This window comes from Akebia trifoliata, chromosome 16 (genome assembly GCF_017979445.1).
Source record: "Akebia trifoliata isolate Shusen 1 chromosome 16, ASM1797944v1, whole genome shotgun sequence".
Classification (NCBI taxonomy): domain Eukaryota; kingdom Viridiplantae; phylum Streptophyta; class Magnoliopsida; order Ranunculales; family Lardizabalaceae; genus Akebia; species Akebia trifoliata.
This window is the reverse complement of record NC_141390.1, coordinates 22,308,036-22,334,401: the sequence shown is the minus strand read 5'-3', so window position 1 is coordinate 22,334,401 and position 26,366 is coordinate 22,308,036. Positions and strand designations below refer to the sequence as shown.

At 33.9% G+C, this 26,366-nt stretch overlaps 2 protein-coding genes and 2 long non-coding RNA genes across 15 annotated transcripts in view; 1 reads left to right on the top strand and 3 right to left on the bottom strand.

Annotated features, from left to right (window-relative positions):
• Nucleotides 1-1,889, top strand: part of LOC147382886 (uncharacterized) — a 3,123-nt gene extending 1,234 nt beyond the window's left edge. The window contains exon 6 of the mRNA XM_086427239.1: nucleotides 1,748-1,889. Within this exon, the coding sequence (XP_086283365.1) occupies nucleotides 1,748-1,889 (142 nt within the window). The remainder of the gene's footprint in view (nucleotides 1-1,747) is intronic.
• Nucleotides 1,352-8,588, bottom strand: LOC147382885 (uncharacterized). Of its 12 annotated transcripts, XM_086429091.1 has the most exons (19): nucleotides 8,529-8,588; nucleotides 8,084-8,111; nucleotides 7,274-7,314; nucleotides 6,555-7,187; nucleotides 6,313-6,444; nucleotides 5,968-6,213; nucleotides 5,542-5,877; nucleotides 5,353-5,454; nucleotides 5,102-5,188; nucleotides 4,615-4,743; nucleotides 4,366-4,527; nucleotides 4,190-4,282; nucleotides 3,936-4,100; nucleotides 3,718-3,849; nucleotides 3,450-3,626; nucleotides 3,149-3,357; nucleotides 2,780-2,843; nucleotides 2,285-2,695; nucleotides 1,354-1,855 (listed from the first exon to the last, which is right to left on the bottom strand). In XM_086429091.1, the coding sequence occupies exons 3-16, from the start codon at nucleotides 7,274-7,276 to the stop codon at nucleotides 3,292-3,294; spliced, it is 2,463 nt and encodes an 820-aa protein (XP_086285217.1). In that variant the 5' UTR covers nucleotides 7,277-7,314; nucleotides 8,084-8,111; nucleotides 8,529-8,588; the 3' UTR covers nucleotides 1,354-1,855; nucleotides 2,285-2,695; nucleotides 2,780-2,843; nucleotides 3,149-3,291. The 12 variants fall into 12 exon arrangements, with proteins under 12 accessions (XP_086285223.1, XP_086285225.1, XP_086285221.1 ...); XM_086429093.1 differs by lacking the exon at nucleotides 8,084-8,111 and having other exon boundaries at nucleotides 8,529-8,577; XM_086429092.1 differs by lacking the exon at nucleotides 8,529-8,588 and having other exon boundaries at nucleotides 8,084-8,505.
• A 4,132-nt stretch (nucleotides 8,589-12,720) lies between these two features.
• On the bottom strand, nucleotides 12,721-18,314 carry LOC147382884 (uncharacterized). The gene is made up of 2 exons (XR_015173964.1): nucleotides 18,069-18,314; nucleotides 12,721-13,182 (listed from the first exon to the last, which is right to left on the bottom strand). It is a non-coding gene; the product is annotated as an uncharacterized LOC147382884 (long non-coding RNA).
• A 1,751-nt stretch (nucleotides 18,315-20,065) lies between these two features.
• On the bottom strand, nucleotides 20,066-25,860 carry LOC147382883 (uncharacterized). The gene is made up of 3 exons (XR_015173670.1): nucleotides 25,669-25,860; nucleotides 24,124-24,330; nucleotides 20,066-20,301 (listed from the first exon to the last, which is right to left on the bottom strand). It is a non-coding gene; the product is annotated as an uncharacterized LOC147382883 (long non-coding RNA).
• Between the last annotated feature and the right edge of the window lie 506 nt (nucleotides 25,861-26,366).

The window sequence follows — 26,366 nt, the reverse complement described above, 5'->3', positions numbered from 1 at the left end:
GACGATGACAGTTCTTCTGACTTTGAAAATTAATTTTGTTACTATAGACTTGAGAATTTAAGTAAGTATGTTTAGATTCTAAAGTTTTTGTTGAAAAACTAAGTTTGGTTAATTTCATCACAATATTAAATGTGTCGCTTGTAAATTATTTTTCATCTAATTTATATAGCATTTAAAAAGTTAACAAGGCAATAGAGGATCTTTTAGATCATCTTTATGTGTTTGAAGTGTCATTTACTAAATTCATAATCTGTTTATCATTTTTCTTTCCCTTGATTACAATGTAAATGGTCGTATACTTGTCAAGAAATTTGAATAGATTTAACGAACACTGAAACAATGTCAGAATGGGCTTTTTGACATTACATCTGAAGTATTTTGATCTAATGTCAGACGGCGCCTTCTGACATTAGATCAAATGTATTTTATCAATGTCAGAAGGCTCCTTTTGACATTAGATCAGAAGTATTTTAGTTAATGTCAAAAGGAGCCTTTTGACATTAGATCAAAAGTAATTTAGCCAATGTCTAAAGAAGCATTTTGACACATTACAAAAAAAGGGATTTTAGAGCCATTTTTTTGGGGCGAATTAGCAAAGCGTCGCCTAAACAATAACATCAATAGCGGTTTTTGATTAGCCGCCTTCCAAAAAGACTAAATCAGTGGCATTTGGTGACAAACGCCTCAAACGATCAGAAAATAGAGGCAATTTTTGATAAAACGCCTTCAAAGAGACGATGACCATTGCAGGTCATCAGGTTTCTATTTTACTCACTCTTCTAATTCTACAGTTTTGAGTTATTTGTACCATTTTCTGTTATTTGGTTCTCATCCGTAAAGAACTCTATTACATGTGTCTAACAAAATTATTATGCCACTGAAGGTGATGATTCAAGTGTATTGCATGTGTACTGTATGGGGTGAACCCCTCTCTCAAACTGCACAGCCATTTATGCCTGACCTGAGTTGATCTTCGGAGTTAATCGAACTTTGACAAAGGTTACTATTGTTCATTCTCCTTCAATGCCGCATCCAATACCATATTTTTTTGTTTTAGTACTTGCTTCTACTATTGTTTTAGTGTTCGCTAAATCTATTCAAATTTCTTACTCATTTTTGCCTTACTTAGTGGATAAAATAAGTATACGACCATTTACATTGTAATCAAGGGGAAGAAAAATGATAATTCCATGAATTTGGTGATCTTAACCCGTCATCGAATTTGGAGGTTTAACAAACAATAACACAGTCATCTAACTCACCAATCACAATAAACGAAAAATAAAAAAAATAAAATAAAAAATAAAAGATAAATCATAAAACAAGTTCAAATTTCATATTATGTATTGAAATTCCATTACTAAACAAGGTCAATGAGAAGCAATAGGACACTAACAAATGAAATTGAGTCACATAATTGTTTACAAATAAAATACAATCAGAAGCAAATAGTTATGATGCCTTTCATATCTTTTCCTCACGGTTTACATTTTCCCTACATTGCCACGGTTCTCTCCGCTATATCGTGTCCTCTTATTTTCCTCACGGTTTACATTTTCCCTACATTGCCACTGTTCTACACTCGCACCTTTTCAATATCACAAGACTCTTTGAAAGTCTCAAAATCTTCACAAACCCCACATGGCAAGGAACTTTACATCAGTTGGAGAGTAATATTTATGGTACAACGCACTCCTCACCAATTCAAAGCTATTTTGCATACTGGGCGATTGTCTGGTCACTGTAGAATTAACATGCATTGCTTTCGCAACAACATATTAACCGATGAAATTGTAACAGAAAAAATAACAATTTCTCTCAATGGCCCACCAATTCCACATCCCACGGCCAGCACCTACAGTGACAGTCGAAAAGTTGAACATTTGTAATTTTTCCAAGATGAAAATATAAAGCCTTATAATGATTGTAAGTACATATGAATGAAACAAACCTTTTGGCCACGTTTTAGGCCTAATTGTAAAGCAAGAAAGTGCTCATGCCGTTTGATACTCATGCATAGTGCTCATGGATTGTTCTAAAGCAGCAATGAATTTCTCAGCCACTAAAAGGACTCATGGGAAGGCTAAAGCCCAGATTAAACAAATACATGATTGTTCTGACAAACACATAAAGATGATCTAAAAGATCCTCTATTGCCTTGTCAACTTTTTAAATGCTACATAAATTAGATGAAAAATAATTTACAAGCGACACATTTAATATTGTGATGAAATTAACCAAACTTAGTTTTTCAACAAAAACTTTAGAATCTAAACATACTTACTTAAATTCTCAAGTGTATAGTAACAAAATTAATCTTCAAAGTCAGAAGAACTGTCATCGTCTTCATCCGACATAGCGTAAGTAGATGCATAGTTGGGATCGTTATCAACTTCATGTGATGAAATCCTTAGAACTCGTCTACACATTCTTGATACCTCAGCTCGTAACCTCATAACTGCCGCATGGAGTGAATATAGGTTATGACGCGGCATCGAAATCGCACGTCTTTTTGGGATAGGTACTTGCACAAGTTTGGATTCTTTAATCAATTTCTTTGAATCCCTCACAAGTAGAATCCATTCGCGTTCCAGCATGTGCTTTCTATATGCATCTCCCGTCCGAAATCCACGACGCATATTCTCATCGTGATTCATTGCAGCTTCTAAATAGGAATAAAATTTGGATTCTTTCCCTGAATAAGATTATATAATGAAGGTGAAGTCTATAACTATTAATGGAACTATTAAGTGCATTTACATTGATATTTAATACTTACAAAATGACATTTAATTCCTCATGAATGCTCATGTCACCATATTTTCTTTTGCCCACCTAACTCCCTGCACAGAAATTAATCAATTTATCACTTTATTTATTAGGGTCAATAAATGCAGATTAACACTCCTACATACATAATATCCACATGTCTCAAAAGGTGGATACTATGTTTAAGGTTGATTGGACGTGAACTAATAGTTTCAAATAATAGATATTGCTTACCAAACTTCATTTAACTCATCATGAATGATTGTGTCACCATGCAATTATATTATACTATTTAATTTTGTCCACACAACTCCTTACGAAATTTTATGTATAATCTATAATTTTAATAGGGTCAATAAACGTAGATTAGGATTTCTACCTTAAACGTGAAGACCATAACTTTGCATTTTCCAACATCGATCTTCCCAACCACCCAATTGGTTATGACTTCCAAATCTTTAATTCATGCACGATTACATTGTCGATAACAATGTAATGAACAAAAATAAGAACAAACAACTTTTAAGGTAATGCCATCTGTATAACCACCTCAAGAATAGTCCGCAACCTGAAGTAGGACATATCTTCCTACAAAGAGTGATGTGTAAAACAATCATCAATCTTATTAATTGAATGTTTCCAAATTAAGTTAAAAATAGATAAATGGGATATAGTAGTACCTGATTGAAATTAAATTCCAATCCGCGGCTTGCGTAATCAATATATTTTAAAATAAACATTCCACAATCCCATGTATTGGTTTGTTTGGGAATGTTCTTACGATCGTAACAAGGCCAATGTGGGATGTCAATCTTCGCCGACCCCATCTGCTCGAGTACTATCGGGAAAAATTCTTTCTACGCATTAACAAATTATAATGTGATAAGTACTTGTGGAATTCCTTACTAAATTAGCGTAATAATTATTAAATAACTTATCAATACATACCAATGCTTTAATTTCAACTTTATAGACTGACATACAGTCCTTAGAGAGGGAATCCAAAAATTCTAATTTCTTATTTTTTATGTCCAATATTGCAACGGCCCAATGAGCGTGTGCGTGAATGGGAAAAAATACCTAGTGATTAATAACAATGTGAGAATGAGAGGTAATTTAACAACAAAATAAATATACGAAGGCACAAGACAAGAAAAAAAACAAACCTTATCACAAGATGTTATATGATATTTAAGATAGTCAGGTCTGGTAAACGCTTTCAGGTTTTTATTTAATTGGAATTTTTCGCCCGACACACTCTCAAAATTATTCAACAAGACCTTACCCACTGACCAGCTAGAGTAATCTTCTTGAGCTTCCTTAAGTAATACCTACACCGATTAATGAAAAAAGTTTTATAAAGATATACACATCTAACTTAAAGATATGTAAATGATGTGTCTATATCAATTGGACGTACAATATACATTGGACTAAAGAAATGACATTTGAGAAAATGATCTGGATGTTGCAATTCTCTCCTTTTAAGAAATTTGCAATATCCATCGATTATCTGTGTGGCAACAAAGTCAGAGAAATATTTAATCATTCTAGAATTCTCAAAAAAATTAAAATTAAAATATGAAAAAATGTTACCTGATCGTCCAACCACCCAACCCCCCTAAGTGAATCAATAGATGCGCTCGGAATATAATACCCGTCTTCCAAATTTATATCAACGTGATGTGAATTTATCAACGTTAATTCTTCGTTGGTAAAGGGGCGCTTAGGATCATGAAAATAATTACGAGCGCATCTCTACAAATTAGTACGTAAAATAATTACATATCATTCATAATAATATTAGAACAAACATAATCAAAATGAAATCTGAAACATGCATACATCCCACTTCAACTCTTTGCATATCTTCTTCTTTTTTCGTATATCTAAGGGTGCATAGGGTGGCTTCAAATATACTGAAGGTTTCACATCTCTTTTAGACTTCACAGGGTTCATGGAATACCCACCCTCCTACAACAAATGATAACATTGCATAAATTACTCGTATTCGTATGGTACTTCACACCTTTAAAATATGAAGTTAACAATTACGTATGAATAACGAACTGATTGTATTTAAATTGACCATGATATAATATTTCAAATAATATATTTTTTAAAATTTATACATCTTATTCGCTAAAGAAATCAATTAATACGATGATTAAATATTTCATTTCATCCTAACAATTTCAACGACATGCAATAAAAAATTGTATGTGCATAGATACACATTTCAAATCAAAGAAATTGATTGAAAATCTTACAACATAATAAATATACCGGATAAATCCCAAGAGGGGATATTGTAAGACAAACGACCACACACCTTTTGATCAAAATCAGATGAATTCCCCCTAGCTAGAATGTTGTTGTCTTCAGACTCTAGCTTTATAAGAGGAGATGAGGATTCAGCCTATAAAAAATAAAAGTTAGACAGGTATTATTGAAGATGCGTTTATTATATAGATAACAATTTCCTAACAAAAAATATATAAGTCTAAAAATTAGACAAAACATGAAGTCGAATGTGAGTGATTTTTTCTACATTAAAATTTTAAATATTAAGTATATACATACCTTATCAACGTCGAATTTGAATTCTGAATTTTGTTCATCATTGAGATAATTACTTTTCAAAATATTAGGCGAACTACGTCCGTTATCAACTTTAGTAGACAGCTGAATAAGAAGAATAGAAAATGATCATAAAAATCAACTCACATGAAATATTTATTGAACATTTTAAATATTGTTCATGCAAGGTACCTTGTATTTTGTGGAGGAAGAGAATGATACTTCAGGTGAATGGTTCATTGGTATTGTTTCAGATGTCTTTTTAGCATCGATTCCAATTTCTTCTTCGTGAAGTGGATACTCATTTGTGCAAGTATTCGTTGAGGGGGATGCCTTGTGTATACCAAAAGGAACACTAGAGCCCATTGTCGGAGGCGATGACTTAGGTATACCTAAAGGATCGTCTAAGCCCTTGGTAGGGGTCGATGCCTTAGGCATATCTGAAGGATTGACAGAGGTGTTGGTATGGGGAGATGACTTGGTTTTCGAAGGTGCAAAGTCCGAGGCTTTATCGAATTTAACGTTATACTGTTTGATATTAAAACAAACATTCATAATGATTTCTAAGTGGATGTAACCTATTATGTGGATTTATCACACATAGTAGAGAAACAATACCTTAGGGCCAGATTCATTATATGACTTCAAACATTTGATGTCCTTTTTCAATTCTTGGATAACTTTAGACTGATCTTTCAACTTCTGTTCCATCACCGTCATTTTCTTCTTCAACTTATCAACCTCCTCTAAGTTTTTCCTTTTAGACCGAACACCATTTTCCTCTTTCCTCTTATAACCCTTACAAAATGGAGCAAGAACAGCCTCACAAAGTTCATGATCGGTCAATTTCAACTTATTGATAATCTGTTAAAAATGATGATACATGCATATAAAAAAATTTGTATTAGATGGAGGTATATATATATATATATACGATTGAAATCGTAGTTCAATAATTCATACCGTGCAATTGACAAACTTATCGACGTAAAATTGTCGTTCCTCATTTAAATAATAAGGATACTTCAGGTACCTTGGAAAATGATTGGCAAATATGCGGGGGGCTATTACAGGTATATGTTCGAATGCCCATACCTACAAGTGCATAAGAATACAGGACGAGTGCTTAAATAAACATCAATAGTTTATAAAACTAGTACTTCGAAGTAAGATTAAATTAATAACTCAAATTTTTCTTTACCTACCTGAAGCACCAATGCACAACCATAGAAATGTACATGTTTACCAGTTTCCTTAAACTTCGTCGCACAGATGCGTAAAGACTTTAAAAGGTGGTTGTGTACTAATCTGCCCCATGGGATTCTATTGAAGATCTCATCGCACCATATCATACTTAAAAGTTCTTTATTTATCTTCAGTCTGTCCTTAGGAAGTAAAAATGTAATAACTATGTATAATAAAAATATTCTTTTAAATTCAATAATATTTTCATTTTTTAAGACTGTATTAAGTATAGTCTCAAAAGAATCTAAGGTTATCTCTGTTGGCACGTCAAAGTACTTATTCCAAAATAATTGTACACAAAGCTCGTCTTTCTTTGAGAGAGAACCGATTCCATCACTACTATACAAACCTCCCAAAGCTAATATCAATGCAACCTCACCTTCTGAAATAGAAATATCTTTAATTCCAAATGAAAAATAACCATTTTTAGGATTAAATTTCTCTATGAGAAGAAAAATCAAATTGCTACACATTGGGACGCGTGGCATAGATAGTAGTGGAGCAAAACAAGTAGAATTTAAACATGTCTTCTGCTCAAATGTTAAATTTGAGAAGAATTGTGAAAATCTTTCCGCGTTACACACAACACGTGCCTGCAAAATATATATTGCTATGTCATCGTATTTTTCAAAATGTAAAAAAATATGATACTTAATGTCATAAAAAGAGGATAACATACCATGTCAACGTAGATGAAAGACTATTTCCAATACGATTGACCTAACGTAGACCCATTCAAAATAATTAATTAATTTCATAAGCAATACAATATAATATCAGAATGATACTTTTGACATTATATCAGAATGTATTGTATATAATGTCGGAAGGAACCTTCTGACGTGAGATAAAAAAAACATTTGACATTAAATTCATAACAAAAATAAATTATATCAAAATGATTCTCTATGTACAATTTACATTTGACTAAAATAGTTATGATCTAATGTCAGAAGGATCCTTCTGACATTAACTAAAATAGTTCTGATCTAATGTCAAAAGGCTTCTCCTGACATTGGTTAAAATAGTTCTGATCAAATGTCAGAAGGATCCTTCTGACATTGAGTAAAATAGTTCTGATCTAATGTCAAAAGGAGCCTTTTGACATTGACTATAATAGTTCTGATCTCCTTCTGACTTTTACTAAAATAGTTTTGATCTAATGTCAAAAGGAACTTTCTGACATTGAGTCAAATAGTTCTGATCTAATGTCAAAATGTGCCTTTTGACATTGACTAAAATAGTTCTGATCTTATGTCAAAAAGCACCTTTTGACATTGACTAAAATAGTTTTGATCTTATGTCAAAAAACACCTTGTTACAGTCCTTTCATTATCCTGAAAATATCATGGTTTAATGATATGAGGACTACATCTTTTTTCCCCTAAACGTAATTAAATTCATCAATAATAAACTTTCACTATGAATAATTTGCATTCCATTGGTAGAAACAAAAAAATTATAAATTAAAATCAAATAAAATTGTCACCTTGAAGTATTCAATTTTTCCAAGGTTCCTGTTGAAAGAGATTTAACAACAAGCAAATAATGACAATATTTAATAAAAAGTCAAAAAAGAATTTGGACAAAATATTATGGAAAGTTTAGGGTTCGAATACTCCAAAACACAAACACAAACACTTTCGATTCAAATTTCTCAAAATCTCCACAACGGAGAGAGATAGAAAGAGACTTGAATCGAAATTATTTTAACAATCTCCACAACAAAGAAAGACAAATTTGGAGAAACTTGCAAGTTTCTCACGTTCTCCACAATGGAAAGAGATAGAGAGAGGGAGAGGGAAACTTGCAATATTTTCTACATCTCCCCAACGGAGAATCTCCACAACAAAGAAAGATAAATACGGAGAAAGTTGCAAGTTTCTCACGTTCTCACAACGGAGAGAGAGAGAGAGAGAGAGAGGGTAACTTACAATGTTTTCAAGATCTCCCCAATGGAGAGAGAGAGAGAGAGAGAGAGAGGGTAACTTACAATGTTTTCAAGATCTCCCCAATGGAGAGAGAGAGAGAGAGAGAGAGAGAGAGATGGAGGTGGCACTCTTCGTCTTGGACTTGCAGAACAAGGAAACAGTAAAACTGAAATTACAGACATTTTTATAAAAGAGGCGAGGATAAAATGGTAATTTCAGTCAAAATTAACAAAAGGGCATTTTCGGAATAAAAAAGTAATGGATTACTGTTTTTACCGTTTTGGTAAAATAAATTAATTCCGAAAACGGTAAATTTACCGTTTTCGGAATTAATTGCTACAGTGTACCGTTTTGGTAAATATTTTCCAAAACTGTACCGTTTTGGTAATTTTTCCTATTATCTTTGCTATTACAATTTTTTTTTCACAAATTGGTATTAAAGCCTTGAGTTTTTGAGGTTTGCATTGAAGATGACTGGTTCGAAGTTTGAAGTTGATAAATTTGATGGGAAGAACAACTTCAATTTATGGTAGAGATGAGTGAAAGATCTGTTGGTGCAACAAGGATTGTACAAGGCACTGTTTGGTAAAAAACATGTAGCGATAGACAAAGATGATTGAGAAGAGATCGATCAGAAAGCTATGAGTATTGTTCATTTGTTTTTTGCAGATGAAGTAATGTATAACGTAATGGATGAAGAATCAACTTCATATTTGTAAAAGAAATTAATGAGTTTATAATGGAGAAATCTCTAACAAATAAATTGTTTCTTAAGAAACAACTGTACAGTTTATAGATGGCAGAAAGTTCAGATTTGCTGGAACATCTTAATACGTTCAACAAGATCATGAGTGAACTATTGAGACTCGAGGTTAAAATCGAGGAAGAAGACAAGGCATTGTTATTTGGCATCTCTTCCCCCTTCGTATGATCATCTTGTCACAACCCTACTTTATGGGAAGGAAACTCTGAATACAGAGGAAGTCACTATGGCACTTTTATCAAGTCAGACGAAGAGAAAACCGAATAGTGAGGAATCCCAGACAGAAGGTCTCGTGGCAAAGGAGATTCAAAGACAATGGAGGTTGAAGAACAAATCTCGATCAAATAAGAAAAAGTCTAATATTCTTACACTAGTTCTCTTCTTCTTGCTTTGCAACTTAACTAAGATCTAACTTGATCGTTAGAGGCTCCTTAGTCGGAACCCCACCAGTGTCTTTTCAGGTTAAGACGACATCAAACTGCAACTAAAGACTTAGAAGCTTCATCGAAAAAGATGATCAGAACTCAGAAGCTTTATTGGAGAAGACGACTGGAGTTGTCCATTATTATAACATGTATCCCGAGGAGGAGTTAATCATTCTTTGTAACACTAATATCAAGGAAGATCTAATCATCTATTGTAACATGTATCTCGAGGAGTAGGAGATCCGAAAATTCTTCCACACACGTGAAAGGGCTTTAAATGTATTAGCGGTGGAAGAATTATTACTAATACTTATGATGAAGCTTGACAGGGGGATTTCTTTCTAAATATCCCCTAACTAACTTTCGGGCAATAACTTGATAATCTAAATAAAAACTTTTTTCTTACTTAATGTCCCTTCCACCCCATTCAATCGTTGAGATTGATGATTCAAATTGTCAAGATTAACAATTCAAATCATTGAGAATGACCTGGGATCCAATTTTCAAGATTGATCTTTTACAACTATCAAAATCAACGATTATATATTGTCGATCATGACCTTGAACATGAATAGTTGAGATTGATGAATGAAATTATGAAGATAATGATTTATGCAATTGATCTCAACAATTTGAATTATCTATCTCGATGGTATGATTTGATGTTTGATACAGGTCATGGGCATTAAGCATGAAAGATTTTACTAACTGGGTTGTTAAGTTACCGCACAAAAAGTAAGACAAGAAGGTCATTTCAGTGAGTATGCAATAGGTATTTATGTTTTGAATATGAAATGCATAATGAAGTTTGATGAACGTGAATGTGTTATAAACCACGGTCGTAAAAAAATTGAGCCTGAGGGAATAATATGTAGGCATATTTTCAAAGTTTTTCAACAAGACAATGTCTTAATAATTCCATCTCGATATATCATTATGTGATGGACGTTGAAGCTAGATATGGTCATATACGTCAAGTAGAAGCAAAAAATATCGATCCACTTCATGTTAGTCCTATGATGATTTGGAACATGAGAGAAGCAACTTTAAAATCAATTGATTTAGGAATGAAATCAATAAACATTACAAGGTTGCAATGCCTGCTTTGATAAACTTTGTGGATAGACTTGATGTAGTAAAATATTATCCTAAAGGAAGAGAAAATGTGAATGAAAGTGCACATCATTCCGAAGATGTTGTTCTGTTTACTGAACAAATTAAGATAAGGTATAGGATTCAAAGCGTGCTATCACGGTGGGTAGACTAAAGAATCACCAGGGAATTCGTTTAGGTTTGGAGGAAGTTCAAAATCAGAACAAGCAAATGACGTGTGGTTACTGTAACAAAAAAGGTCATTATATCACAACTTGCCGTGCAAAAAAGGTCCAGACCATATGTGATATACATTTACTGTGTTAATATTACAATTAATATAAGTTTTGCAATTTCCAATATTCTATGTTTTAACGTGACAGGTAGAGACGTCTACAGCATGTGTGTGAAAATTCTATGGGAGACACATGCCCGTTGCTCTTAGCGAAGCCAAACTTTTGCATGGGTTTACTTGATAGTCATAAAAGGCCAAACCAGTCCTTTTTTATTTTATGAAACCAAACAATACTAAATTCAGTTATGCATTTTTCACTCTATCAAAAGTGTTTAACTGATCTATATTATACTATTTACAAGGTATATCAAAGGAAGGAAGCAATCTTTATCTGACTCTTGAAACATTAGTTTGATGTGGCTCATTATATTCGACGCAGGATTTTGAATACGATCACTAGCATTTCAATAAGAATTAGTCATCCTGGAGCTCCCATTAGATATTTTTTATTATTAATGATCCCATTAGATCTATTATGTATTCACTGCATTATTCAATGTTTCCTTGACTTTGCATGAAAGGAAAATTTGTAAGAAAAGATGGTTCTATCCACACTTGTTGCTTATTGCAAGGAATTTTGAGGATCTCAACAATATATTGAATGTCACTTTTCATGAAAAAAATGGCGCTTTGTATGTGATGTTTATTGAACTTCATTGACCTTTACCCTCAAGTTGTATGACATTGTGTCTGCAATAGATAATTGTCACCATGCTTGACAGCTCATGGAGCTTCACTATCCTCGTGTATGACCAGTATTGTGGTTTTGGATTCAGCTGCCACAAATGTGTTGCTGCACTAATACTTGATAGCAAGTGTAATTCATGATAAAGAACAGACACAGTTCCCATGATTGCCAGCCACACACGTAATACTTGCCTCACATCCAATAATGCCCATCTGGGTTAAGCATCCATCTACCAATAAGGGGTGGTTCCGATTTGCAAGGGGTACCAACCTTGTGCAAAGGTACAATGAATTCTCCTAGAGTGGAAGAAAGGTCTGTTATGGTCAGATTTTTCATTATTCAAGGAGTGGAACTAAGGTGATTTTTGGAGATTAGTGGGAGAAGATTCCAGTCTTCGAGTGTAGTCGCTTGTAACAATAGTTGAAGAGAAGCATACCTTAAACAAAAACCGTTCTTTGTTTTTTTTTTTTTTTTTTTTTTCCTGCTAGTAAGTCGATTCAATATAGCCACCTTACTATTGTGGCTCCAAACCTAGTCCTCATGCAATGCTGAAATGAAAAAGTCTCAAAAATATGTTTTTCTCAACAAAGATGCAATTTAAACAAACCATTAGGCTCCCCTTTTTCAAAACACAGAGATTGTGTTTCCTTTGATCTTTACCTTGGACTGGCTTCATTCTTTTTTTTTTTCACATTGGAATTTCTTGGTTCGGGAAAAAAAAAAACCTTTATAGATGTGTTTGCAGTTCAAAGGGGGGAGACAGGATCATAGAGGATAATAAACACAAAAACACTTGTAATAACCCAAGGAATTTGGTAAGACCATAAAGAGTTATATGGGAATCTAAAAATGGAACTTGCAATGAACTCATACATCTATGAAGTTGTTGACAAGCAAACCCAATCATTTGCTAACAAATCAAACATATAGACGGCGGATCCAAGAATTGATAGAAATACAATTAAAAAGAATGAAACAAAATCGATTAGTAAACTAAACTTTACAAATTCTTATGAACCCCAATTTTCTTTTTCTCTCACAACAGGGTGATTCTTCAAAAGAAGTAGCCTTTAACACATATTTATCAAAATCCCAATGATTAACACTCCATGCAATATATAAAATACATATTAATGGATAATAGCCCCCATTAACCCCGCGAGCCACTCTTTTTTTATTTTTTAATAGATAAGCTGGACTTGAACCCATGACCTCAAAGTTGTTTTGCGATACGTCAAACCAACATCTAACTTCTATCGTGCACCTAAATTGGCCTGTAAAAGTGATTAGTATAAATGGTTACCAAACACAGCTGTGTACTATTAAACCTTTCCAAGTATGGCAAGAATGTTTTTCCAAGCAGGTAGATGTCCACCGAAAGAGAAAACAGTGGTCTGCACATGCCGACAACACAAATATGGGAATCAATATTAAAAACATGAAGAGATCAGTAGGAATACATGGAAGCAGCAATTCCATAAAAACTGTACTCCAAATTCCTTCTGGTTAAAATTAATGGAAACCCCAAGAATTCTATAATGGTCAATGATAGAAAAAGGCTAAACAAGTATAATTTTCTCTGCCATTATAACTAAAACACTGGTATCATATGATATTTTGCATAAACACTCAATGAGGGCAGGAAGAAACAAAAGCAATCGAGTCAATAAAATTCTTCTTTTGAGAATTGGCTAACGAGATTGAGACATACAGGAGGAAGCTAGATTAGTAGTAATAATAGTAAATTCAAACCACAAACCTAACACTAAAACATATACAAAAAAATTGATTCACATCTTTGTTTTATCAATAACATTCAATGTATCACTTGAATCTAATGACTAGCCCAAAACTGATGTTAGCATGACACTGAAACCTTTTGTCACTGATGTATTGCATCATCTAAACACAACTTCATATCAAATGCATGCATGTGTGAACATGGTTTTATAACTCGGTTTCGTGTCTCATTTCGTCCTTGCCGGATACTAAGTCATCTTAGACAAGTTTTTCAATACGTTTGAGATGTCTCGTCCAAAAATTTCAAAAATGAATGTGGGATATTAAATCTCGTTCAAAAAATTGACTGGTGTGTTTGTATCGTTCAGCCCTGATACTGACTTAACTCGGATGATACATCTCGGTCTCGAACGAGTTTTGAAATCATGTGTGTGAAAGGATTCTAGGAATCCTTAATGGTTGAATGTCGAGGGTGGTTATTCAACTGATCAAGCATCAGTGACAGTGAATACATTTTTTGGACGTGAATTTTGCCCAGAATCCGTCATTTATTCTCTTATACTAATATTGTTAGGAGATCAACGAAAAGGGTACTGCAATCACAGGTTGGTGGAAATGAAGGATCACTAAATGCAATTGCCTAAGGAATTATGTTTAAAAATTGATAAATAAACACTTTGTCCTACAAGAGAATACTAGCACAACTGCACAAGGGAGAATTAGATATTCCTAGCTTTTCAAGGCCAAAGCAAATGAGTGTCAAAAGGAAAATGCTAGTCTCAACCCACAGGCTGAGGCTTGCCATCAACACAATCAATTAGATGTTAGGGATTCTAGAAGATCAGAACTGATCTCTAGGAAATTTGCATGATTCCTTCCTGATAATTATGCTGATGAAGAACCTAAGCTATGAGTTGAGGCTAGAAAAGTCCATGTCAAAAGCTTCCATCCATGGACATGACACATTATTTGGCAAGTTTCCAATCATAAAGCTGGACAGGTTTGTGCAACCCACATGACACAGAGGTCTGGTTTTATCCCTAGAAAAAAAAGGCCTGGTTCCAAAATCGAAACCCAATATGTAAAATCAAAAACCAATTAGTCGGGGAAGCTTCCATCCAAAGTGACCAGAACTTGATAGTCATTGTTGTTGAACTGGCTATTTCAGGGCATGAGACATGAAACGAAAAGGATGAGCACGGGAGAAAAGGAAATAGATGGGAGAAGAGGAAGAGGAATAGAAAGGGGAAGAATCACTTACCTCAAGTGAGAGAGATCGAATAAAATTACTTTTTTTCTCCATTATTTCTAGGGGTTTTTTTCTCCGACAAGAGATTGAGAGAATCTTCTTGGTTCTTCTCCTCTTTTGCAAGTTATAGAGGTTGAGATAATCAAAAGAAATCTTTGATCCACAAAACCGTGTTTTTTAACCCAGGTTAGAACTATAGTTAAGTATAAACACATGACATATTTCTGTTGATGTGGTCCAGGGTGAGCCTGGACCGATATATATACATATAAGGACAATGTTCAGTAGACAGTTTCGGAATGGGCTGATTTTTTGTGAGGATGGTGAGGAAATCATCCTCACAAAAAATCAGCCCATTTTAAAAATTTTGACCCTAGTTTATAAGTTTGAAGAATCGTGGACCGTCAATTTTTTACCGTTAGTTTGTAACCACTTTTCATGGGGGTTAATAGTTTTGGAATGGGCTGATTTTTTGTGAGTATAATCTACTCACCATAGAGATCATCCTCACAAAAAATCAGCCCATTCTGAAACTTTTAGCCATGTAAGACAACTTTGTCTAGAACATTGTCTACAATTTTGTCAACCGAACGAAACTCATATATATATAGGGTCCCGTTCAATGGCTAACTTTTTAGCAAAACATTTTTCAAAACATGAGTTAGAAGTTTTGGAATGGGCTGATTTTTGGTGAGGATGATCTCTACGGTGAGGAGATCATCATCACCAAAAATCAGCCCATTCCAAAACTTCTAACCCCATCAAAAATAGTTTACAAAAATGGACGGTCCACGATTTTTCAACTTGTAAACATGGGTTAGAAGATTTGGAATGGGCTGATTTTTGGTGAGGCTGATTTTTGAAAAATGTTTTGCCAAAAAGTTAGCCATTGAACGTGACCTATATATATATAGGGCAGCATTCCGTAGACAACATTTTGTCCTATATGGCAAAACAGTTTTGGAATGGGCTGATTTTTTGTGAGGATGATCTCTATGGTGAGTAGATCATCCTCACAAAAAATCAGCTGATTCTAAAACTTCTAACCCTATGAAAAGTGGTTACAACCTAACGGTTAAAATGAACGGTCCACGATTCTTTAACTTGTAAACTGGGGCTAGCAATTACAGAATGGGCAGATTTTTTGCAAGGATGATCCCCTCACCATAGAGGTCATCCTCACAAAAAATCAGCCCATTCCAAAACTTTTGCCCATATAAGACAAAACACGTTGTCTACGGATCCCAACCCACATTGTCAAAAGTGGTTTATAAAAATCGAACGGTCCACAATTCTTCAACTTGCAAACTAGGGTTAGAGGTTTCGGAATGAGCTGATTTTTGGTGAGGATGATCTCTTCACCATAGAAATCAACCTCACAGAACAGCCCATTCTGAAACTTCTAACCCCTATTGTCAAAAATGTTTGGTTCTCTTTAGGGCTCCGAACTCTTCACTATGTGTGTGTGTGTGTGTTGTGTGTTGTGTGTATCAGTAGATACTACTCCATCTTCAAACCTACTTTTGTAACTAAAAGCATAAAATGAGATACCGTAAAAAAGAAAATTTCAATTGGAATGGTTGGGATCATATTATACATAAATCCTTATCATTGTCTTGCAATAAGGAAATATCAAAGTTCGAGAAGAGTTCATGGAGTATCTGAATCTAACATATGTCTAAAACAAGCACGTCAACCTTTTAGAAAGGACAATGCAATAGAGCTATTAATGCAAGGTTTCACATAACAGGAATTGATAGATTAAGTATATTGGCAAAGTAGAAAAGAGCATGTATACCACTACTAACTGTAAAGATGAATCATCACACACCATTGAAAGCTAATTTTCATAAACCCGGGGTTCTTATCCAATGCTCTACACAAAATTGATGATTAACTTCAATATTGTGCAAGCTATGGATGACCTGAGAGATCAATGCTTAAAGAACTTGAAAGTTGCAGCTCACACGCGTGTCCCGCATGGGTGCACCACCCTTTTAAAAGAACCAGTATTATTGGTAGAAAGTTTTGCATAGAAAGTGCATTCAAATAAATTAAGTAGACAGGTAAAACAGAAACAAATGTATGTACATCACTCCTAAGGATCATCAAACACAATTAGCATCCATTGGGTGTTGAAACACCCATTGATCGCAACCCCGGGTTGTCATGGAATGTCCGACACAGAATTATTATTTTGAAGAACTTCTCTTGGCTGCAAGCTATGGACGAATTGAGGAATGACAACGTAAAAGATATGTAACTTTCAGCACCAAATCAAGGTTACTTATGCTATTAATGTCATCATGGCGGAAATCAAGTACTACATATAAGGCCTTCAATTTATGTGTTAAGCTTTATTTATCAAAATAAATACTCTTTCATACGTCTTGGTAATTTTGTAGATCCCAAATTTCAGCATTTTCTTCTTGAAGGACCAATGCTTTTATCTCCATAATGAGGATTCTTTGATTCATGACCATTTTTGTTGTAGTTAGTTGGGGGCAGACGGAGGCTCAGCAAGCTCTATGAAGGGAAGAAACAATCAATTCAAGAAGTCATTATGTCGGACACGGGTTTATGTTTTGGTGGTGTAAAAAATATGAATATCTCAAAGGTGTCTTTTTTTAGGTTCTCTTTAGGTGGGAGTTGGTTTGTATGGGTAGTAGTTATTTTTTTGTTTTTTTCCTTGCTTTTCATTTCCCTTTCTGTCTATTGGTGCATGCTTTGTTCTTGGAGGCCCCCTCGGCTTCCTCCTCTCTTGATATATTATATTTTCTTCATTTATCCAAAATAAAATTATATAAATAAATAGAAGGGGAAATTCCTAAAAAATTAAGTAGATACAAATTGAAAATTTCCCAGAAAAAGTAGACTATTCATTTTAATTCCAAAAATAGTAAATTACTATTTTCGGAATTAAAATAATTTGGTTAAAGCGGATTTTTCTTTTCTTATTCCATAAAAGAGTAAAACCTTTCCCATTTTAATTTCAGTAAAACAGGTTTAAAAAGTTCCTCAATATAAAACAATGAATTTTTTCCCCATTTTAACGAAAATGTTTTAATTTCAATTTTCGGGGCATGTTTTGGTAATACAGCCTAAATAAAACAAAAACAAAAAAATGGGTGTAAATTTCACTCCCTTTATTTATTTTAAATATTTTCAAAACTCATGACAATGTCACTCTGATATCAAATTCAAATTTTCAAGCCAGGCAACATAAATCTTAAAATCAAACAGAAATATATCTATAAGACTGAAACATTGAAAATCTTCCAAGAATATTACCAATCTTGGAGAAGGATACGCAACTATAAGATGAAGACTCTGTGTTGCAGAGGAAAATCGGCGAAAATTCCATCTCTTTAAGCTTCAACTCGCTCTCTGCTACATTACAGAAACCCTAATTTTCTGCATTTTCTTTACTCAATCGTCTAATGTCTAGTGTATTATAAAACCCTAAATCTTTGCTTTTTTGTTTTACTCAAATCTACTTTTTCTTAAACGTAACGGCTTCTTGCTCAAACCCTAACTCTAAATATTTTTTTGGAGGGCCAATGTCGGTTAACTCAACTGTTTTTAACAAAGATTTTATTGGCACACCAAATTTTATCTACAACACACCAATCCTTTTGAAATTAAACCCTTGTTTACATATAGATTGGGTTGTTTTAAGTAAAAATTAGTGCATTAATAGAAGTTCTCTTTTTAATATCCCAAAATGGGTGAATCTTACGAAATTGCGAGTCGGGTACACTATTTATTTTAATTCCCAAAACATGTTTTTCCAATGAATTCATCACTTTTATAATCAACGAATTCACTAGTCATTTCTCAACGAATGAATTCACTGGGAAAAAAAACATGTTTTGAGAATTAAAATGAACAGTGTACCAGAATTGGAATTTTGACATAAGTAGCGCACGTATTGGGACATATCTCTCCCAAAATCCCAACAAGAGATTTGGCACACCAACTCTTACTTATAAAACATCATTCATTTTCTAATTAAATGATTGTCAAGATGACGATTGATGCGTTTTAAGTAAAATTTTGTATCTCAATAGATGCTCTTTTTTACGCTGTGTTTGGATTGAGGGAAGGGAAGGGAAGAGAAGACTAGTTTCTCTTGACCCTGTTTGGATTAAAAGAGAAAAGAAGAGAAAGAGTCAAATTTCTCCTGTTTGGATTAAAAGAGAAGAGAAGAGAAAGAGTCAAGTTTCTCCTGTTTGGTTAGGATTCATAAGGGAAGAGAAGAGAAATTATTCTTGTCAAATGACTTTTATACCATTCTTAGTCTAAAAAGCAAAATTCTACTTGTACAAGGATACAAAATATAAATACCTAAACTCATTTATAAAGAATATGATAAATATTCATCTTCCAACCAAATATCATACCAATAAATTATTTTTAATCCAAATGACTATTATACCCTTCATATTTTACAAATAACCTTTGCACTTAAATTAATAGCAACTTTCTTTATTTAGGAAAAATTATTTAAGGGACTCGCAGAAGGATTTTTTACTATCGAATTCACCACTAATTGGTAGCATGTGTAATGTACATCAGAGCAACTCCAACCTATAAAGAAGATACCCTCCTCTAAATCAATTTGAATTCCAACTAAGTCATAATTTTAAATCTCTAAATCTCAGATTAAATGAAAATGATTGGAAAAAGAAATTATATTTCAAACATGTTACATAGAAAGATGGAAGTCAAAATGGCATTTATATATGAAAAAATTGGGTATTTAAATAAATGAATTGTTATTTAGAGATTGTTTTTAAATTTTTCTGGCACATCTAGATTTAGAGCCATGACATGTTAGAGATTTAGAATTGTGGGCTCTCAGGGATTTAAGATTAAAATGACTCTTGTCATATTAAATTTAAATATAAAAGTGAGGCATTTATCATGATCACTTAAATTTTTGGTGTCAAACTACTTCAATTTGCCTTCTCGCATTACAATAGTAAAGATCTGATTTATGACTCAACTTAGGCCTTCCACTGAACTTTTGGGTGATAAAAAAGAAAGTGAAACATCTTGTGATCTCAAATAGAATTAGTTTTTTTACCAAACAGAAACTCTTTCAATAATTAGTAGATCCAACTTGATGAACCCAATTGATCAATCTATACGGGTTAGGTGCATGGATTGCACACCAATTCAATGCTGAGACCAATTAGCATTAAAGATTAGTTTAATATCAATCATTTGTGTTGAACAATAATTGTAAGTCAACAAACATAGAGCTAACATAGAATTAACCCAAAAACAAAAGATTTTCAAAAGCATCATGTTACAGACACATTGATTTGGTATGATTGATGTAAAAGAATATAAATCACAATCTCAATTTGGTTCTGAACACATCTCCATGGACTTTTTTTGGTGTTGGATCATCTGGTCCTCTGTCCCGCTGCCCAGATGTGAAGTAAAACCATCCGTCCCACAATCCCACTAGAGTGGTTTTCACTCGGAAAGGCAACTTCCCAACTACTGACCATTTCTGTAAAATCATCAACAAACCATGAGATTGAAAAGTAACACCGAGAGTAATTATAGCAATAATAATTCTATTTAGAGAACCAATAATAGATGATCTAGGTAGGTGATGTGAACCTTCTTGGATTAAGACCTTCTCTTGATGATCTCTTCTAGGAACCCTTTTATTCGAAGGCTTCGAATATTCTAGATTGTTTTAAAAACAAATTAAAATGTTGATCGGACTAAAACCCCAAGGAAACTAAGTCCTTGAAACCTCAATCTAATGACACCATAAGGATTGATCACTTCCTTGATAAGTCGAAGAGTCATGTCTTTTCTTCAAGAGCTCGAATGAAAACTCATAAAGAACCCATAAAGAAATCATGAAACAAAACTAAAGTTTCTTTGAATAAACTTCAAAATCTCATAAGATGTAAATTATTAATTGTATCTCAATTACAAAATGAGGTGCCCTTTTATAGACAAATTAGATCAAGATTAATTCTAATTAGTCCTTGGAAAAATAAAGAAAGTCTAATTAGTCCTTAGGAAATAAAAAATTCAAATTAAGGACAATTAGAACATAAAAATTTCCAATTAACCCTTGCATTCAAATTGATCTTCCAAATTGATCTCTTGCATAAAAAGATAGTTGACCATCCTTGATGAAACTTTGATATCTCCAAAGTTAGCCTTAGAATCTTCTAGAATGGCCTCTTTGTATTGGACTTCCACAATCAAGCCTTGCAATGCCTCTTCCATCCTCTTTGTCATTGTCTTAGTCATCGGACCGCCAATTCTTTGCAATGGTTCTTGAGAAGACTTGGAAACAGTAACTCGATCTCCATTATTCTCCCCCTCTTCGAAAAGATTCGTCCTTGAATCACCTACATTAAACAAGGATAAATCAGCAACATTAAAAGTTGCACTAACATTACCATAATCACTTGGCAAATCAACTTTGTAGGCGTTATCATTGATCCGTTCCAAGACTTGAAATGGACCATCTCCTCGAGGCTGCAATTTTGATTTTCTTTGGGTAGGAAATCGCTCCTTACGCAAGTGCACCCAAACCCAATCTCCAGGATGGAAAATAACTTTCAAGCGACCTTTATTGGCTTGCTTAGCATACTGCTCATTCTTCCTATCAATGTTAGCTCGAACTTTGGCATGTAAATCTTTCACAAAATCTGCCTTTTTCTTACCATCAAGATTAGCATGTTCATTAGTAGGCAAAGGTAAAATATCCACAGGCGTTAAAGGATTAAAACCATAAACAATCTCAAATGAAGAAAATGAAGTAGTTGAATGAATAGTCCTATTATATGTGAACTCAATATGTGGTAAACACTTCTCCCATTGTTTTAAATTTTTTTGAATGATAGTACGCAACAAGGTAGTGAGTGTCCTATTTACTACTTCAGTTTGGCCATCCGTTTGAGGATGTGCAACAGTAGAAAATAGAAGTTTAGTTCCTAACTTACTCCATAAAGTACGCCAAAAATAACTAAGGAACTTAACATCTCTGTCACTAACAATTGATTTAGGTAGCCCATGCAATCGAACTACCTCCTTGAAAAATAAATCAGCAATATGTGTTGCGTCATTGGTTTTAGTACATGCAATAAAATGGGCCATCTTACTAAACCTATCAACAACAACAAATATACTATCTTCACCATTTTGAGTCCTTGGCAATCCTAAAACAAAATTCATAGAAATATCAGTCCAAGGCTGATTAGGTACAGGCAAAGGGGTATACAAGCCATGCGGTCGAATTTTAGACTTTGCTTGCCTACATGTAATGCACTTGTCATAAACAGATTGAACATCATGCTTTATATGGGACCAATAAAAATGCTCACGTAAGATATCTAAAGTTTTTAGGACACCAAAGTGACCCATTAAACCTCCCCCATGACTTTCCCTTACAAGTAATTCACGAACAGAACAATTTGGCACGCACAATTTATCTTTCTTGAAAAGAAATCCTTCATGCCTATAAAAGTCACCAAACGCACACTTAGCACATGCATTCCATACTTGGCTAAAATCAGAATCATTGGCATACAAATCTTTAATTAATTCAAAACTAAGTAGTTTAGTTTGCAATGAAGTAAGTAATACGTACCTTCTTGATAATGCATCGGCCACAACATTTTCCTTCCCACGTTTATATTTAATTACATAAGGAAATGTTTCTATAAACTCCAACCATTTAGCATGTCTTTTATTAAACTTACATTGGGTCTTCAGGAATTTCAAGCTCTCATGATCAGAATGAATGATAAATTCTCTTGACCATAAATAATGTTGCCATGTTCGAAGAGTTCTCACTAGTGCATAAAGCTCTTTGTCATAAGTAGGATAATTCAATGCTGCCCCACTTAGCTTTTCACTAAAATAAGCTATTGGCTTAGAATCCTGCATCAAAACAGCTCCTACTCCAATCCCGGATGCATCACACTCTATTTCAAAAGCTTTATCAAAGTTAGGCAAACACAACAAATGTGCATTAGTTAACTTATCTTTCAAAGTTTGGAAAGCCTGATCATGCACATTAACCCAATTAAAAACAACATTCTTTTTAACAAGTCCATTCAAAGGTGCAGCAATAGAACTAAAATCCTTAACAAACCTTCGATAAAAACTTGCTAAACCATGGAAACTTCTTGCCTCGTTCCACATCGTTTCGACCTCCAATTCCATTGTTTTCATCACTTTTTTGGGACTTACAAGATTATTGTATTCTTTTGTTGTTTTCGTTTATTTAAACTTACAGGGTTTCAACCATGAGTAAGGAAGGAGGAGAATCACATGAAACCGACCTAAAATTATTCATTAAGGTCGTTCATGACCAATTTAAATTGTTGAATTCAAGGTTGGACAATATGGAATCCTCTAATGAATCTAAACCATACCAAATGATGTGAACCTTCGTGGATTAAGACCTTCTCTTGATGATCTCTTCTAGGAACCCTTTTATTCGAAGGCTTCGAATATTCTAGATTGTTTTAAAAATAAATTAAAATGTTGATCGGACTAAAACCCCAAGGAAACTAAGTCCTTGAAACCTCAATCTAATGACACCACAAGGATTGATCACTTCCTTGATAAGTCGAAGAGTCATGTCTTTTCTTCAAGAACTCGAATGAAAACTCATAAAGAACCCATAAAGAAATCATGAAACAAAACTAAAGTTTCTTTGAATAAACTTCAAAATCTCATAAGATGTAAATTATTAATTGTATCTCAATTACAAAATGAGGTACCCTTTTATAGACAAATTAGATCAAGATTAATTCTAATTAGTCCTTGGAAAAATAAAGAAAGTCTAATTAGTCCTTAGGAAATAAAGAATTCAAATTAAGGACAATTAGAACATAAAAATTTCCAATTAACCCTTGCATTCAAATTGATCTCTTGCATAAAAAGATAGTTGACCATCCTTGATGAAACTTTGATATCTCCGAAATTAGCCTTAGAATCTTCTAGAATGGCCTCTTTGTATTGGACTTCCACAATCAAGCCTTGCAATGCCTCTTCCATCCTCTTTGTCCTTGCCCTAGTCATCGGACCGTCAATTCCTTGCAATGGTTCTTGAGAAGACTTGGAAACAGTAACTCGATCTCCATTATTTTCAACTGTTCATCATTCACAAAACAAGGTAAAATGAAACAAGTTTCCGCCACTCTCGTGGTTGTTGCTTTGGTGTATTTATATACCAAAGCAACATAGTTTAGTGTCTAAAGGCAGCAATATGTTGCAAGATATATATAGCAGAGGAACGAAAAAATGGATCTTGTGATATAGAGATTGGTAAATTAAAGGACAAGTTCAATACTAATGTATCTAAATGAAATTGGAACATTTCTCCAACAAGGGTCATCTTTTTGGTCTCTGGATGCTTATCTGTTGTGCCTCCCACAAGAACAATGGAGTTGTTGATAATAGCCCATGCAAATTCTATATGGGAGTCGGGCTTTGGCATGGAGGGCATAACTTTCCACTTCATTTCCCCGTCCAGCATGTAAACATCATCATATACTACCTGGAAATTGAACATTAAATTTGTAAACACACTGAAGAAGAAAAGGCATGGAAATGGGTCATAACACCATAGGCGGCACCCAAAAGGCTCAAAATGAGTAACACAAAAGATTATCAAAATGGGAAGCTTAGAGCCAGTGACACTTAATGGTTCAGTAAAGAAACATGTACACAATGATGTTGACAGTTGAAATAACACAGTGATTACATTTGTTTTTCTTAAGAAAATAACAAAGAAAAACACAACCAATATTAAAATATACTTTTTATTTTTTTCTACACAGCCAACATTCAGAGAAGTTGTATTCCAAATTATGAATGTGGAAACAAAAATCCCCAATACAAGCTTTTTCCAAAAACTATATCCACGACAATAAATAAAGGAATCGATAAAAAATAAAACTAAAATAAAATAAACAAAGGAACTTCAGCCAAATCCTTGCAGATGAGTCATGACCTTATTATTGTTCCCTTGCGCATCCATAAGAGTGATAAGGATGTTTACTTAGACATTTATGCCATTAGCAGATTACCAACCACCAATTGGATATCCTAATTTAAAGGGGAATGTTAGTGAGTAAAATGGCTGAATTACTTACCAGAAATAGTTGGAATGATTTCACATTTTAAGAAGAATTAGATTTTAAATTAAAAGGACATATATGGATCAGGTTCCAATGATTGGTGGAAAATGATTCATATGAAAACACAACATCCCAACAGTGTAAACACGAAATCAATATATCCGACATACGTCTTTTGGGATACGCATAAATTCCAACAGTTGGATTTCGTGTTTACACAATGGGATCATATGTTTTTACAGAAGTCATTTCCCATCAATCACCTATTTATACATAAATTGGGCTTGGTTTTGCTGAAGATGTAACTTGATACCCAATTTTTTGGGGATAAGGCATGAAGATGAGTCGGTGATGATGACACATGGGGACATCACTAACAATAAAAAGGCTCAACCATGCATTGGAAGATTATAAAAGGTGTAAAAATATGGGTACACACAATCATTATGCAAAATAATGCTTGAGCAATATTTCAAAACTATGTTCCTGCACCCAGCCTATTGGTATGAAAAGAAAAATAGAAAAAGAAAAACTTCAATAACAGGGTCACTTGAAACAAACACCATAAAAAATATACTCTTAATAAATAACTAGCTATTAAAAAGCCAAAGTGTTGTAACACTCATAGCTACATTTCACAACCAAACATTGAATATGATTAATAGGTAAAATGCATGTGTAAAAGCTGGATAAAAGAATTATAAGTTCATTTTCATGATTAGCATAATTATTAAGCAGAGAAGACAGCAGAAAACCTGTGAGGTCCCCCACGGGGAATAGGTATTTCAGTTCGCCACTCCTTCTCTAACACTTTGCCATTATTTACGGCGATACTCGAATGCTCTTGCATCTAAAGCTTCATGGTGTGAACAAAGCATGTTTCATGGTGCAGAACAAAGCTGTGAAAGCCTGGTTCATACTTAATAAGGTTCCTGCTTTCCATATGGTGGTAGACATTTTAGAAAACCAAAAGAATGGGAGAGAGAGGTCGGCTCCTTCGTTCTGTAATCTGTACACCTCTAGGTTTCTGAAATCTGTTTTACTACTTGGGGTGTAAGTAGTAATAAACGGCCTGTCAATATCTATTTCTTTTGGAAATTTTACAAAAGAGTGAGGACAAATTTGGAATCAAAATTTTGTTCCCTTCCCTTCCTCCTCGTCACTCCGATTTTGGGGGGAACAAAATTTTACCATTTTTCCCTTCCCTTCCCTCCATTTTTCTTCTCTTCCCTCCTCACTTAACAATCCAAACAGGAGAAAAGAAGAGAAAATTGCAATTTTCTCTTCCCTTCCCTCAATCCAAACACAGTGTTAATGAACTTATAACATGTAGAAGGCCATGTTGATAGTAGTATACCTTACAGAGGACATGCAAAAACTATACAATCTTCTCAGTTCTCATTTAAATTTATTGCAAGTGAAAGCGACCCTCTCATATGGTTCCCCCCTTCAA